The sequence below is a fragment of the Polistes fuscatus genome, unplaced genomic scaffold (assembly GCF_010416935.1).
Source record: "Polistes fuscatus isolate 324 unplaced genomic scaffold, CU_Pfus_HIC Scaffold5, whole genome shotgun sequence".
Taxonomy (NCBI): Eukaryota; Metazoa; Arthropoda; class Insecta; order Hymenoptera; family Vespidae; genus Polistes; species Polistes fuscatus.
Window position 1 is genome coordinate 13,114,428 of NW_025113129.1, and position 17,492 is coordinate 13,131,919.

General features: G+C 34.6%; 1 protein-coding gene across 2 annotated transcripts in view; it reads left to right on the top strand.

Annotated features, from left to right (window-relative positions):
• LOC122521922 overlaps positions 1 to 16,171 on the top strand; it is a 28,690-nt gene extending 12,519 nt beyond the window's left edge. The window contains exons 1-4 of one of the 2 annotated variants that reach the window (XM_043642671.1): positions 10,682 to 10,809; positions 11,212 to 11,453; positions 12,165 to 12,315; positions 12,875 to 16,171. In XM_043642671.1, coding sequence (XP_043498606.1) covers positions 10,716 to 10,809; positions 11,212 to 11,453; positions 12,165 to 12,315; positions 12,875 to 16,158 — 3,771 coding nt within the window. In that variant the 5' untranslated portion in view covers positions 10,682 to 10,715 and the 3' untranslated portion in view covers positions 16,159 to 16,171. Of the gene's footprint in view, positions 1 to 10,681; positions 10,810 to 11,211; positions 11,454 to 12,164; positions 12,316 to 12,874 lie in introns of those variants that run through there. The other variant, XM_043642670.1, reaches the window with a different exon arrangement.
• Positions 16,172 to 17,492: the final 1,321 nt, after the last annotated feature.

The following is a 17,492-nucleotide window of genomic DNA, read 5'->3' on the forward strand; positions in this document are numbered from 1 at the left end:
CAGGAACATAAAAAAAAATACACCTTTGTTGAAAGAATTACATAAAAATGATAAAAATGCTAAAATCAGATCGTTATAATCTTAAATTCTATTAATTATATTGATTATTTCCTTTATATGCATGCGCAATGTTCGGAAGGGCAGATAAACAACTTTTAATAAAAGAATTTTCATAAAAGAGAAAGTGCTAATCTCAAGGTGAATTTCGAGGAAGACGGTTGACAGAACATATTCTCCGAGCTTTTAAACAACAATAGACACTTCTATCGATTAATTAATCATTTTTTTAATACACTAATACACTCTACTTGTATTTAAGATTTTTTTAACACATATGCATTGGTTTAAACATTACATACCTATTAGCGTACTTTGAACATTAAATAATTTCGATCTGATGTTTTATTAGATAAAAATTTTACCCCATCACCTCGAAATCATCACTGCGCAGGAACATTAAAAAAATACACCTTTGTTGAAAGAATTACATAAAAATGATGAAAATACTAAAATCAGATCGTTATAATCTTAAATTCTATTAATTATATTGATTATTTCCTTTATATGCATGCGCAATGTTCGGAAGGACAGATAAACAACTTTTAATAAAAGAATTTTCATAAAAGAGAAAGTGCCGGTCTCAAGGTGAATTTCGAGGAAGACGGTTGACAGAACATATTCTCCGAGCTTTTAGACAACAATAGACACTTCCATCGATTAATTAATAATTATTTTAATACACTAACACACTCTACTTGTATTTAAGATTTTTTTAACACATATACATTGATTTTAACATTACATACCTATTAACGTACTTTGAACATTAAATAATTTCGATCTGATGTTTTATTAGATGAAAATTGTACCCCACCATCTCGGTCATCACTGCGCAGGAACATCAAAAACAATATACCTTTGTTGAAAGAATTACATAAAGATGATAAAAATGCTAAAATCAGATCGTTATAATCTTAAATTCTATTAATTATATTGATTATTTCCTTCATATGCATGCGCAATGTTCGGAAGGGCAGATAAACAACTTTTAATAAAAGAATTTTCATAAAAGAGAAAGTGCCGGTCTCAAGGTGAATTTCGAGGAAGACGGTTGACAGAACGTATTCTTCGAGCTTTTAGACAACAATAGACACTTCTATCGATTAATTAATAATTTTTTTAATACACTAACACACTCTACTTGTATTTAAAATTTTTTAAACACAAATGCATTGGTTTAAACATTACATACCTATTAACGTACTTTGAACATTAAATAATTTCGATCTGATGTTTTATTAGATGAAAATTGTACCCCACCACCTCGAAGTCATCACTGCGCAAGAACATTAAAACGAATATACCTTTGTTGAAAGAATTACATAAAAATGAAAAAAAGTGCTAAATTTAAAACGTTATAATCTTAAATTTACTTTGTTACGAATATTATTTTTCTTATACATATGTAGCCTTAGGGAAAAGTCATATAAACAACATTTAATAAAAGAAATTTTTTAGAGGACAATGATTCAGTTCAACGGTGAATTTCGAAGAGGACGATGCACGGAACATACACACATACATTTTTTTCGATTAATTAATAATTATTTAAGGTGTATCGAATTTTTGTAAGGTACGTCACATCCCCACTCATCCTTTCATAATCAAACGCATCTTGCAATAACTTTCGATCCACGTATCTCATACAAATGAGACACACAACAAATTTCGTTTAATTATCGATCGACTGTGGGTTCTGTTTCACTCTCTCTTTCTCTCTTTCTCTCTTTTATTTTATCGTTAGCCATTGCCTCAGTGATTTTACTTGAAAAATAAATAAAATAAGGGCTGTAAAAGATAGAAGAGGAAAGAAAAAGTTGGAAACTCTAATACTCTTGTAAAAGAAAATCATTTCCGAAGCAATGGAGCTTACAACACGTTACCAGTTAAGTTCATAGCAATAGCGAGCCAGGAACATCAATATAGACTTCACTTAAGTCACCTTTTTACAAATGCCACGCCTTGCATTTCTGCATAATCACGGCTGTTGTTATTCCCCTTCCATCGGTGCATTCTATCCCCCTCTCTCTACGCCTCCTAACTCCTAACTCAGTCAATCTTTTTCCTTCTTTCTCTTCTAATTCCCTATACGCATATATTACATATACAGGGTAACTCAACAATTCATTACCTTTTTTCTTTTCTTTTTTTTTTTAGATTTTTATACTAAAAACTTAGAAACATTTTTAAAATTAACAGAAAATAAATTGGTTTACAGTGTCGTTAAGTACAAATATCAAAAAATAAATATATATTTAAATCAATAATTTAATTTTTTTTTTATTATAAAAATTTCGATATTATTGATCAACCAAACAAAATCATTTAAAAACTTTCGACCCAACCTGTATGCGTGTAGTATACGTGCATGTTAAAAGTACCATAAGCTGTACCCCATTCCAAATTCTTTATCCCGACTCTATAAACTCTTTCCCATGCATGAAGAATAAACTACTAACGCAAAAGTATAACAATAATACATGCAACCATAAACAAGAGGAATAAGAAAATGTATGTTTTGGTACGCGTGTTCGAGTATTTCCTACGCGAGGTTAAGAACCTTTTCCTTTCCTTTCCTTTTCTTCTCGTGAAGCTGAAGTACGGATCGAGTTATGGCCTTTTAAGTTAGCCAAGGTCAATCGTTCTTAGTGAATACCATTCTCAACTTTAATGAGATCGTTAATGTTTGCATACGTACAAGGTGGACTAAACATTTTTACGTGATCTAAAAAAAGAAACAAAAAATTACAAACTACGAGACGGCCTGTTTATTTAATAAATATAATTTAAGTATAATAATAAAAAATAATGCTCGTTTTACATTTTTATCGAGAAATCAATGTTCATGCAGCATGATTGTAATAGACTCGTGACGATAATCGAGAAGAATGATGAAACATAACTTTTGATTCGTAATAATTATCGATCGTTCTTATTGTCTTTAGGTTTGTTAATTGAACTTATGCGATCTGGTTTATACTACTCGATACCTGTTTTAATGAGAACACGTGTCATCGGTAGAAATCAAATTCACTTGGAATTTATACTTTAATAATAATTATTTTAATTGACTCTTTTATATTATTGTAATTAAGAAAGAAAAAGGAAAAAGAAAAAAAAATGATGAATGACGGAGTCGATTCAGTGACTAGTTTCGATCGATAGATCTTTTGGATCGATGCCAAATCCTTCGCGAATCGAGGACGCCAAGGAAATTTTTCCTCGAATCGTAGGGGGATAAAAGTTTTTTCGAGTTAGTTGGAATACTAAGTGACTTTCGATAATCTTCGCGTTGATGACCTTGGCCAATGAACGTGGGGAATGCAGACGGCGTTCACTTTTCGAATACTTTTTGCATTGACTATTCAGAAATTAACGTTTTTTGTTTTTTATTTATCGAATCAAATTATATTCATTGTCTATCGTTAATTCATTTATAAAAAAAAAGAAAAAAAATATCAAATTAGATTGAAAATGAACATTCGGATATAACGAATGGTAAAAAGAAAAATTTGAAAGAAATGCATTTCTAGATTTTGAAGAAAACGTGCGATCAACGTCGGGAAAAACGAAGGAACGTGATTCGTTCATGGTCGGTGATACGACCATGTTGTCCATAAATAAATTGTCGTTGACGTGCTGGGTGGACGCGTACGAGGAGAAAACTCGTTGCAAGAACAAAAGGTCGAATTCGTGCACGACAAAATTCAAATGTTTCCCCTTTTTTTTGTTTTTTAATCGTGCGCGGAATTTAGTTTAGTCGCACGCGAATCACATTTGTTTCCTTTTAATCATTTTCCCAAATTTTATTTCTTATCTCTTTATCTACAGGGACGAGATGAACGAAAGGGAGATGCGATTGGATGAAAAATGTTCGTAGCCATAAGTTGTTTTAAATCCATCGGGCACGACGATCGACCCACATCTCGAACCAACGTAATCGATAATTGACTTTACATCTCGATTCGATAGAGAATTTCTTTATTATTATTATTATTATTATTATTATTTTATTCGTCAAATTTTTACATAAAATATAATATTTTGTTTCGTTTGTTTTTTTTTTTATTCTTTATTTTACCACGAAGAAAGATATAGTAAAATAGCATTCAACGAGGTGGTCTAAATCTAACGATGGCTTTTAAACGCCAGCCTAAATACCAGCTCGCTAGGCTGTGAAAAAAATGTCTATTTCTGATTGTGCGAATGGGAGAACGAACGCCGGTGTAATCACCGCTCGAGTTTCTTCTCGTAATTCACGCGACGATGCGCAAGGCTAAACAGGATTTCCATCGGGATCTGGATGCGTGTTTGTATGTGTTGCATAGATGCAGATAAAGACAGAGAGATGATGTTCGTGTAGTGCAGAGATTGAGTCTACTGGGTGTCAACTTTTTTATCGATTTCATTTCAGACTAAATTATCTATAAGTCCCATAAGTTTTTTCCTTCCTATTTTTTGATGCAACTTCAATAGACGATATTTGTTATTTAAAGTTGATTTATTGTGTTACATATGAACATTACGTGTTAATATGAAAATTCAAACGATTAATTTGATTGATTTAATACACGAAGGAAACGTTCGAATTTTTCCTGATCGTTTTGTTTCATGATTTTCGATAATTACGTAAGTGAAATCACGATTTAAACGTTCTCGCGATTTAACTCGCAAATTAATTGGAATTTAATTGAAGGTGATCTAGAATAAAATAAAAAAAGGAAAAAAGAACGCGTTGAAAGATCCCATCATCGAAGTTAACGATGATGACGAATCGTGGTATATAGAAAAGCAAATTACAATAGAATAATTAGGTAAGTAGAGATTAAGACCAAGTTAATCTATGCTGCGAGTAAACTTAAAGTCATTTTTACATTTACGGATAGAAATTGTTGTTAAGGTAATAAGGATTGTACAAATAGATCCTTTTCGTTGTCGGCCGAACTCGATTATCTTCTGAATGCGGATAAAAGCACATCATTCTTATAAGAGCTAGGTATAGTATTCGAGATAGCATGACTCATTGTCAATGTCATCGTCGTTGGCTCGTGCATATGCACCGATTATGTCAAGGTATTTCACGCTACTCACGGTAAAATCCTTACACGTAATCCTACGGATTATGTGTTTTTCTATGAGAACGTAAAAGCCGAGGATTATCTTTTCAAGATAATTCTTCAAAACCAGGTCTTCTCGCCCTATATATCGGGGTCTCCTATATATGATTTTTTTTTAAATACATAGTCAAATTTTATATCGCATTAATGTTTTTGCAATTCAGGATCGAAAAAAAAATTCACAAAGTTTTACCGATAATTAGATTGCAATTATTCTTATAGATAATCGGGATATATATTTATTATTCATAATTAATCGATCGGCATAGATATATTATTGTCAGAGAGAGAGTAAATCAATTTCTATAACATTATTTACAGGTAGAAAATTGTTACGTTCCGATTATTATCGGTGAGATCGGACGTTCCTATAGCACGCATAGCTTTCACGTATTAATTTACGGATCGAGAAAATAATCTTATATATATATAAAAGCATGCAGTGATTCGATTCTAATCGAATATACAAATACAAAATTCCTATATCGAATCGATGCACAGAAATTATTGTAATCTAATTCTATTAATTCTTAAATAAATATCATAAACGAATTAATTTTCTTTCAAACTCTCTCGGGAAAAATAGAAACGAAAAAAAAAAGAAAAGAAAAGAAAAATAACAAGTTCTAGTGCATAGAACGAATTGTTAATAAGAAAAAAAGAAAAGGGAGGAGTTCTAAAGAGAAAATGTCAATCGTCGCGAAGGTGTCGCGAAGCTCGGTTACGTACAGTTAAGAACTGGTTTTTCATCCTAACGTCGTAGATCTTGTCGCATTTATCGTGATTTCTACGGATGCTAAAGTTCTTTATCTTTCTTCGAGAGACATCGTCCCTCCCCCCCCATATTTCTCGCCTCTCTTTTATTTATTTCTCTTTTTATTTCTATTTCTCTTTCTCAGAGAATTCGAATGAGACAGACCACCTCTTACGTATATAACATGGAACATCATACACACGTACACACCCATACGTATAAAAAAATTCTTCTGAAACGCGTCTGATTCCACCTACGGATCTCTTTTCTCAAAAGGAACTTTATCTTTACGGCAGTCGACCTCGTCGCGTTACCATTTGCTATAAACAGTTTGACCATCCTTCTAACTTCAACATTTTCACTAGTTTTTATAATAGATTTTAAATACCATAGAAAATTTCCATTGGTTTAATCCAAAATCGATACGCGTGGCATTCTAATAGGTTGTCAGTCAATTTTCATTAAACGTTTATTAAATACATCGCATTTCAAGACAAAATGTGTCATGGAAATGATACAATGTTAATCGAATGCACCTGGGTAGAAAACGGGTTGAACGTATTTAAATTGAAAAAAAAGAAAAAGAATCAAAGTTAATGGAGACTCTCGTTTCAGTCTGTAACAAGTAATTTAACTCATTTTAATAGTTCCCATGCTAAACTTTGTATTTTCGGTGCATCGATTATCGATAGTTTCGCTAATTCAATTTCTACGAAGACACAACTTACTTTAACTTAATTTTATTAACAAAATTTGATAGAGAGAGAGAGATATACCACTTATATAACGAGAAAATTATTCTATCGAGAAAAGAAAGAAAAATAAAGAAAGATATAACGAAGAAATAGAAATCACGAAGATATAATATCATATTAAATAGAGCGAAGAAATTCGAATAAAAAGTAATAATGAAAAGTAAGCATTTGGTATATTTATCTATTAAATAAAAAAAAAAAAAAATAATAAAAAGAATAGAAAAATGCTGAGAAAATCAAGTAGGAATATACTGGATTTAGCTATCCCATGAATATTCATGCAGTCCAGACCATGATTTCTCAAGAGCACCATATAGAACGAAAAGAAAATAATTTCTCTCTCTCTCTCTCTTTCTCACACTCATACTTAAGAATGATGAATAAGTATCTTTAGATAATTCGATACAAACTTACCAGATACGTACACGTGCACGTAAAACATATACCATGTAATATAAACGCAATATTACACGTACACCTACTTACACACACACACACATATATATGCAACACCAAGAACATGTTGTTGTTCATCCTCTTTCACCATGATTCGTTTCATCCTTCGAAACGAAAAGCAGATCACCTCACCACGGATTCGGATAAGAAGAAGGATGGGCCCACAAGTTTATACATGGATGCCTGTTGATGATGATGATGATGATGATGATGATGATGATGATGATGGTTGGTGGTGATGGTGGGGTGCAATCACGGTTCGAAGCTCATGACGAAGAAGAAGAAGGTGCTGAGAGAAAGAGAGAGGGAAGAAGAAGAAGAGGGAACGAGCCAGCTCACCTTGGCGCCTATGGTATGCGCCCATTGGCGTCCACCTCAAAGGCGTAGTCAATATTTCTTCTTTGAACCAATTGATCATACGCAACCTCTTTACTCGATCGCGTTAATCGATCTCCGCTTACTTTTTTTTCTTTTTTTTATTATTATTATTATTATTATTATTTTCTAGGACTAATTATAAATATGATTTATCTTAGTCGTTATAAATGGTTATACGACAATTCGATTACTTATCTTCTTTCGCAAATTATATAAAAATTAATTACATATACGTTTGTGTGTGTTTTTTTTTTCTTTTTTTTTGTAATCTATAATTACAAATGGTTTCATTCTTCTCCACGTAGACTATGATCGGATATTATTCAATTATTATATGGTTGTTCGTTATTAACGATAAGAATAATTACATGTTTTACTTTTTTCTTTTTCTTTTTTTTTTTTAGGTAGCAACTTTATAAGGATTTTGTTCTTGCAATTAGATTAAACGCGTTAAATTGATGTGGATCATAATCGGTATAAATGAACTGTTCTCTCATCGATATGCGTTGTGTAACTCTCCTCTCCGAGCACTTTCACTTACGGATTCAGCGAGACTACATATTTGTTTACAGCTTAACACTTCGTATCTTCCTCCTTCCATCGTTCCGATTCTCTACACCTTTTTTTCTTTTTTTTTCCTTCCCTCCTTTTTGATTTTTTTCGTGCGAAGGAATATAGAAAGAGAGAGAGAGAGAGAGAAAAAAATGAAAAATTCGTTCGAAATATGGACGAACCCGCATTCCTCGACTTATTGCGTGCGATGCATTGCAACGTTTCAAACCAGCTACACCGGTTATCGTATTCATAGTTTTACGTTAGCATTAGGATCATCCTAACAAGGTATATGAGTATCTCGTGCGTTTGTTATGATTCCCTCGTCCTTGCTAAAGGTAATCTATAAAAAGGTCTGCATTTTTTAGCTCGAATTTTTTCATCCTCGATTAAAGGGAACTAATTCTGCCATTCTATTCTATTTTTTTGATAATTTGTTTTTTTTTTTTCAAGGTGCGTGCATGTGCAAGTAGGTATACTAAGTAAGCGTTTAATTTCGTACAGAAATTGCATATCGGATAGATTAACGAAAGTTAATCGATCATCCAAATGCATTTCAAATTGCATCTCATTATTAATTCAATTAATTTGAAATTTCTTCGAATGTAAACGTCGCAATATTTTTCTAATTGGTCCCTCTTGTTTTTCTTTTTTTAATTAAACAAACAAGATAATATTTCCGTTTCGAAAGAGAAACACGCGGTTTTTTTTCTTTTCTGATTAATTAACGCGCCGTGTTAATTAACAAGAATCAGGTGGTATGCGAAATATGGGAATACATTTTATTTTCTCTTTCTATTTAGATATTTATGCTCACAAATATGCGCGAGTGAATAATATTTGAGATGGTCGGTTGAAATTTGTGAAAAAAAAGAGAGGATGCAGCTGCATTTTGGACGGTGCACTTTGTCGTGCATTCGTCGCACGGCTTGTTTACTTTAAAATTTGATCATCGATGCGCGCGTGAAAATGTGAAAATAAAAATAACAGGCGGCACGTTTTTTTTGTATGACATCAGACAATAGACAAACACGAGCAACGATAATTAGTTAAAAACGTTAACAATTGTAACACGATATAAATAAATGCGATGAGTAAGAAATAATGAATAATTATAATACGTATATTTAGAAATAATTTGAAACAAACAAATTTTGTTAGATAAATTAATATTGAATATATATTTGTCTTCCCTTTACGCACAGCAATATCTCGTTAAATATTATCAACGATTATATCCAAGGATTCATTAAAGAACGAGTACGTAAATTAATCCTAATTTAGCAGAAAAAATATTACTTCTTTTTCTTTCTTGATGAAATTCTTTCAAATCTTCTTTTTTTCTCTTGCTTAAATAGCATCGCGTTTCACAACTGGTTGCACTTAACGTCTTATTTTACCATGAACATTCTTTAACGTTCTAACAGTATACTCGGATACTTGTCGTAATATCAATGCCCGAACGACCCACACCTGGCACGTTGTTTCTTTGCTACCATCCTCCATTCTAAACAACTTCCATTGTAATCGATCTCACACGCCCACGGTTGATCATCGTGGTAACTATAAAAAAAAAAAAGAACAAGATGGTTGTCCTTAGAAGAAAATTCCTGTGGGTGTTCATCTTTTTTATTCGTTTTTTCTTTTTCTAATCTTCCTCGCAATTCTCATCTCTCTCTCTCTCTCACTCTCTCTCGATTTCTTTCTTTTTCTATCGAACGAAGAGTCATCGATCGTGCATACCAAGCGTGATTAGCCGACTGAATACAAGTTACGTAAGATGAGGCTACGGTATGTGCGGGTACACGGATAATATTAAATTGCAACGTTTACCTACAATCCGTAGATACGCTTAGAATATTTCTGCGTAAATCTTTACAACATTTTAATAACGTAAATTTCCAAAAATTGCTCATTCGTTTGATTATTTTTCGAGAGGTAGTAATTAAATATTCAACAAAATGTTGAAGGATTAGGAGATTCTGTAATAATTGCACTTATAGACACACGTAAAACTTAGAAAGTATTTTTAAATAATACAATTATCCTTTTTTTAAAGTTTCTTTTTAAATACAGTAATTAAATACTATTCTTAGTATAAACATTTTTATTAATTAATTAGCACAAAACTTCTCAGCGAATTTTAACACATATTTTATTTTTAAATTGTAAATTAATTTACCATTTAACTATTGTTCATCGAAAAAGTTGCTTATTAAATGTCATTTTGAAAGTAGATATCTCAGGATATCGAGTGATAGATATTCGTAAAGTACGATGAACATCGTCACAAGGATATACATATATGTAAAGAGGAATAAGTTTTCTACGTGTCACACATACTTACGCACAAAGATATTCTCGATTAAGGAGGGTACGTGTGTTGGTGTATCAAAGAATGCGTTTCCTTCCTGTCGATACGTATACCAAACATGGAATTACGGTGAATATTAGTCGTGGTACGTGTGCCATAAGCAAACTAACTTCTACTTTGCGATTAATTAATATGAATCACGTTTCGTCGTACGTTGTTGTCGGACGTCTCTCTTCGTTATTTTCGTTCTTCATATTCTCTTCCCGACGACGACGACGATTCCCGGTGACAATTCCCGATTCGATTTAACCTCGTCCTGGTCGACAGAAATGCCGGTGAAAAGTGGACGAAGGATCGGCCTCAATTTTCGACGAATTTTATTCTGGAAACCGATACGTCGATTCGTCGAATCCAGCAAAAGAGGTTTTTTCATTTCTTTTCTTTTCTTATTCGTTCAATCGTCTCAATTTGATTTGATCGTTAATATTAAATACATTTCTATATCATTTAGCGAAACGCAAGGTCTTTAAAATCTAATTAAATTGCCATTTAATCAAACAAACGAACGATAAAATAACGACCACTTATTTTCAGTGAGAAAGAAAAGGAAAAAAGAAAATAAAATTGTCACGGGCGATTAAAATTTCTCTGGCAAATTAAAAGACGCGTTTCAAAATGTCGGTCACCTAGTTCTGAACGAGAATAAAGAAACGGTAGTAATTTAACGATTAAATTCAAACGATATCAAACTCAATCGATCATTTTTCAAGAATCCAATCACCCTGGTAAGAAAGTATCCCATAATCGATTATAAAAATGTTCCAGGTAAACATTTGGTGTTGGTGACGGATCCAGAAATAGTCGAGGATGCGTATGCGTTCGACAATCCTTGTTTCAAGGATGCAACGCCAGCAGTTGGAAGGATTTCAACTGATAGGCCGATAACAATAATCCCAGATACTCCTGCTAAGGATTCTACGCGTTGGTCGACCCCATGGACGTCGTTGGGGATTGGTTCGACCAATCGGAACGATAAGAGGAGAACGTTGGATGACTCGTGCCTCGGTGTAAGCTCTCTGATTACTTTTCAAATAAAAACAAAACCAAAAATAAAAGAAAAGTTAAACGATACTTTAAATCCGATCACCGTCGTCGACTTGCATTGGTATAATACTCGTTAACATCAGATTTCATCGGGAGTAAGAAACGGAGAAAGAGAAACAAAGAGAGAAAAACAAGAAAAATGATGTAAAATCGGTGTTGGTTATTATTATCGAATGAGAAGTATCGAATGAAACGGAGCAGGGATATTATGACGTTGAAACGAACCCCATCGGTGTTTTTCAACGCGCATATACGCGTGCACGCCATCGATGCATTTGCGTTCTTATGTATGCGTAGAAATGCATCGAGGAACGTGCACAAGGGTCGCTTCTCATTAACCGATGCTTATCCCTAATCGATTGAGACGTATAGAATTTCGTAACCGATTGTAAAACGACGATGCAATCAAAATGTAGACGCGCAGGCTTATCTATTGTTCATTTGTGGCATCGATTTCATTCGTCTCACTTCTCTTTTCCTTATTTTGTTGATCTTTTATAATTAACGCGTTCCGTGCCAAGCCATTTTTGCCTGACTCGTCGTTCGAGCCATTTCATGTTTTGCGCATTAAATAAATATGACTACGTGTACCACCGGTGGTACACGTGGCCTGATGGTCAAGTTTGGAACGTGTTAATTGTAAGTTTAACGGTTGATTTTGTTGGTGTCAATAGCCCAAAGCTACCAGAGTCTGCGTAGTCAGTCTCCGAAGTCGAGATTTCACTGGACTTGGATTCAACGTTTGCGGAAACATGAGAGAAGGCATCTTCGTGAAAGATCTTCTTCATCGTGGACCAGCTTCGGAATCTGGCCGAATACATCCTGGTAATTATAGACAATTTTTTTCTACAAAATTAGCATCGCGAGGTTTTGATAAACAAGAAAAAAGAATAGTTTATTTTTTTGTTAAGTCATTCATTTAAAGTAGGACACAATTGTTTTAATTTTTCAAATGAAAAGCAAATGTGTCTTTGTAAAAAGAATATTTCTTTTTTTTTTTTTTCTTTCCAAACGAGAATGTTAAAACAATGATACTTTCTTTCGAACAACACAATGAAATTGTAATATCACGCAGCGATTTTATCTTCAATTCATCTCGAGGTTTATTTTATTTTCTTCCGTGAGAATGATCCATATACCTAGATTCTCCCCTTCTTAACAATACTCGAGCTGGGTGAAATTATGTTCATTTCTTGGTGTCGTGTACAAATGGAAAAGGAAAATAATCTAATGAATTTTCCATTACTTCTCTTATAATATTTCATAAGTATCATTCTTTTATCCCATTTGCTAATTATATTAACGTATATAATTTGTATTATGTTCAAATCTCTGGAAAATGGTAAAAAATATTAAAAATATGTCCGTTCGTTTATTTTGTCAGGTGATCGGATAGCAAGCGTGAAAATTAGCTTCCGGAACATGGTGTACGAGGATGCCCTGACGATTTTGAGTTATGCTTCGCCGTACGACGTTGAATTGGAAGTAGAGAGCGGTGGTACCGGATCGAAACCAGCAACCTTGTTGAAAAAAACCGTAGGACCAAGTCCAACGAGAATATGTCATCCACTTTACAGAAGTCAATCGATTCCCGAATTGTCTCAGGCTCATAAAAGTTCGGCTAAGAGATTGTTCATAGCCGATCCGAACGAGTCGGTTGGTTCGAATTACTCGACGATGAATTCGACCTTGAAATCTTCCAAATCAACGCCAGGTAGCCATACTTTGGAGAGGCGTCACGACGAGGCCAAAAACAATCATCACAAATTTGGTATCAAAGTTTTACCCGCGCTTGATGGTACGGTTCATCGTATCGAAAATCAAAACGAACATAACACGAACTTGGAACGAAGGCATTCGAAAAAGATGGACGTTGAGAAACACATGTCCAGCAGCAGTTCGGCTGCCAACATAACCGAAGGTGGTACGTCGGAAAATCAAAATAAAATTCGTACCACGGAACCACAGAGATCCGACAATCTTCCGAATCTTTTGAAATCGACCAAGCGAAGTTTGGAAATGAATGGTATCGACGTTCTAGACAATTCGGATAAATCTACGAACGAATTGATAACTATACCTTCGGAGGTACCGGCCGAAGTTCACAACGCAGCGATGGCTGCTCGTAGGAATAGGAAAAACAGCGCGGAGTTGTTGAATTCGCCGAAAATCACGGGAGTTTCGCAGGATTCTAACGACGTGGACGATCCTAAGAGTCCGCCTAAAAATAAAAGAAAAGCACCGGCACCGCCTAAAACAACAACAACGAATAGTAGCAACAACGAGCCGGATGTTGTAACACCGATGAACAAAATCCTGACACCTACTAGATCACCCCACGATCTCGAAAAGGAGGACGCGATCGACAGCATCGCGGATTATACCGAATCTCTGAACGATTACGTTAACAAGGTGAGAGACACGACGGATGAAACTGAAATACGTAGACCGAGACTGGAAAGTCATATCGTTCATAGAAGAAATTCGGAATCGGATACGGACAGCGAGGTTCAGAACAGTTTTACGACTATCGAGTTGAATTCGGCTGATATTACGATTCATCGTACTCCGGTACCCGAAGTGAACGACGACGAGGAGGATGACGTTTATAGAAAAGCCGCGAGTCTAGGGGATTTGTCGAAATACGAGAGCAAAACGTCGACTCCGTTGGAAAGGGCTCAGAGTCTCGATATGACGGACACTGGTTCGAAAAAAAGGAAGGCTCCATTACCCCCCGAAGATATAAACGAGTCGACCGAAGATCTCACCAAGCTCGATCAAATGGATACGTTTGATAAATGCAAATTGAAGAAGTCTAACGAGTGGGGTACTTTGGAAGACGTCCTTTGGACCAAGGAAGACGAGGACGAGAGATCGAAAAAGCCAAGGATGCGTAAAAAGAGTAACAGCACTTTGGAAAGATCCAAATCGGCTGTAGAAATCAAACTGAAAGACGAAGTACTCTCGCCGGTAGCTAATGACAGATTGGATAACATCGAGGCCGACGATAATGAAACGAGTATCGAGTTGTATAATTTACCTCTGAGCAAACGTCTAACCCAAGAATTTATACACGCGGAAAGGATGTTTAATCCAGACGAGGATAATTCCCTAGCTAGAATCGTGAACGACGGTACGGTTGTTAAGAGTCCAACGATGGAAGAGATGGAATTAGATTTCAGGCAAGCCAAACCATTGCCGAGCGAAGACGACGAAGACGACGCGATTGCCATCGCCGAGGAAAATGATTACGGTAGTCCCGTTAACGAGGATTTCAGTAGAGCATTGCGTTATTTCGAGATGCATGCCAGCAAATCACCGACCAATTCTAACGAGTCTACGAAAGTTAATTTGACGCGTTTGGACGAATGGAGGGAAGAGGGTTTACGTTTGTCCAACGACGCCACGCTTTACCTCGGCAAAAAGGTTGTCGTCGAGGAACCAATGGCTAAGATCGTACTCGATAAGAAGTGCCGCGGTTGCGAGGAAAAATATGGACAACACGAGCACAATTGTAAGAGACGTTCTCTGGAATTTGTTCAAGATAATAAGAGGTATCACAATAATGATTCTCAAGAACATAGCAGACAATCGACTCCAGAAAACAAGACTTTCGAATCTGTTTATTCTAGCAACGTAAAAGATATAAACGTTGGACGATCTTCCACCCCGACCCATTCCAAAGTAAACTCTTCCAAATTGGATACAGAAATCTCGAAAAGTCAAGAACTCAAATCCAACAACGAGTACAATGTCGAGCATAGAGAAAATTCCGTCTCGAGTTTTCATGCAAATAGGTCGAAATTCGAAGAGAAATCTGATCAACGTGGAAGATATTCCCCGGTGAAATCCAAATCTCCTACGGAATCGTTGCTAGAGTCGCACTTTGCCAAACGTAGCGTAGGCGTATCTTCTAATAACAAGGAACAAGAGCGAGAAGATAATCGTAACGACGACGATGACGAGGAAGAAGTAGAAGAGGAAATAGAAGAGGAAGACGAGTACGAGTTTGGATCTAACGTAACTGTCAACAGCAAGAATTTCTCTCCGAATAACGATAGACATAATATAAGCAACGTAAGTGTGTCCAGTGGAGAAAACAGCGAAGACAGTGGACTCGTTAGGGAATCCATTGATTATAATTCCCAGGAATCCGAAAGTCGTCCACCATTACCGAGTACACCGATGCCAAATAATTCACAGAAGATGACGTATATAACAGAAATCAAGGTCTCAGCTAACAGAGACAATATTCGTGACCACGATAACGAAACCGAAGATGTACAAGCTGTTACGAGTAATAACGGTGAGGCTAAAAAATTAACTCATCACGAAATCACGGTAACGTCCAACGGTAAACCAAATTCGGGAAAGAAACCACCAGTTCCTCCTAGAAGATCGGATATCACGAAAATGGTTAAGGATGATAAGACGGAAAAAAACGTAGTTTATGTATCGGAATACAAATCTATGACCGGTAAGGATGCGCAAATTTCTGATACCAATCTTCCTGACGACAAACAATCCGAAGGTAATAAAAAGTTTGAACATTGGATTTTCCTTGGTGATAATAAGGATCAAAATCGATGGGGTAATGGTAGTAGCCAACCCCAATCTGTTACGAATATTATGTTATCTTCTGGAGATGATAAGATGTTAAATCAGTGAGAGGAAAGTGAAAGAGAAAGAGAGAGAGAGAGAGAGAAAGAGAGAAGGAAGGAGATAACTTTAAAACATTTTTTTGTAGATGTTTTAAGTCATACAATAATAATCCAGAATTGGATTGTCATGTAAAAATATGTAAGTAAGGATAACAACAAATTGGGCAATACTATTAATTAGTTTTCCTCGATTAAAAAAATAATAATGATCATTGAAATATTATCTGATGGTGCCTGTACTCATACGTTTATCTGACGACAACAACAGAAGTATACTCAGGAATGCGTATATCTGAAAATAATACTTTAAATGAGAACCGGAGAATGAACTGTGGTGTCAGAATATCGATAAATAATATTTCAACGCGGATCGCACACAAGAGTATATTTTTCTATTTAAATAATATTAAGTCACGAGATATGACAAATGTCGTTTAAAATTCTACATTTTACATGACGTTTATTGTCACCAATTTCTATACGAATGTCCGCGTTAAATTTTTTCAAATAATCATCGCAATAGTTTGTGATCGATGAAAATTATTCGAACGTAATATTTAATAGTGAAATTCTTTAGAATCGAAATGCAAGAAAAATTGCTCGTAGAAATAGTGTCGTTTGTTTGTAAAAAAGAAAAAGAAAAAAACCAAAAAAAATAAGAGAGGAAAAGAGTTAAACACACGCACAGTTTGACACATTTTATTTCTGATAGTACTCGTAGTATTAACCCTTTCGTTGTAGCATAATTTGGCTTGCATATGGGTCGGTCGGTCAGTCAATCATCCATCCGAGGCCTTTGCCACAACGACAAAGTATGTGGGTCGCTAGTAACGAAAGGATTAAATAATTTTATTCTTTTCTTTTTTTTTTTTTTTCTTAGTTTTTGTCTTAACACATTAGTCATAACTTTTATTTATTGATCAATTCATAATAGACACGATGGAAGAAGGACTTTGAACATTGACAAAATATATTTTACAAAATATTCGGCACTCAAAAGAAAAAAAGAAAATCAATGGAAATAAATAATTAACGTCATGTGCCATAAGTGATCATGTATGTGGCAATGAATAAGGAAGAGATTAGAATTTGAAAGATTATTAACAAAAATAAATAGAAAAATGGTGCGCGGGTGAAAATGAAAAAAAATTGCACAAATTGTTGATATAAAATTGTTTGTTAAGTATTATTATTATTATTATTATTATTATTATTATTATTATTATTATATTGTGTAAATATATACGTATCGTTTACAATTTTAAATGAATCTATTTTTGTAAGAATTTAGTAACATTTGTAGAATCAAATCTTTTACGTTTCCTATACACGTATATTGCT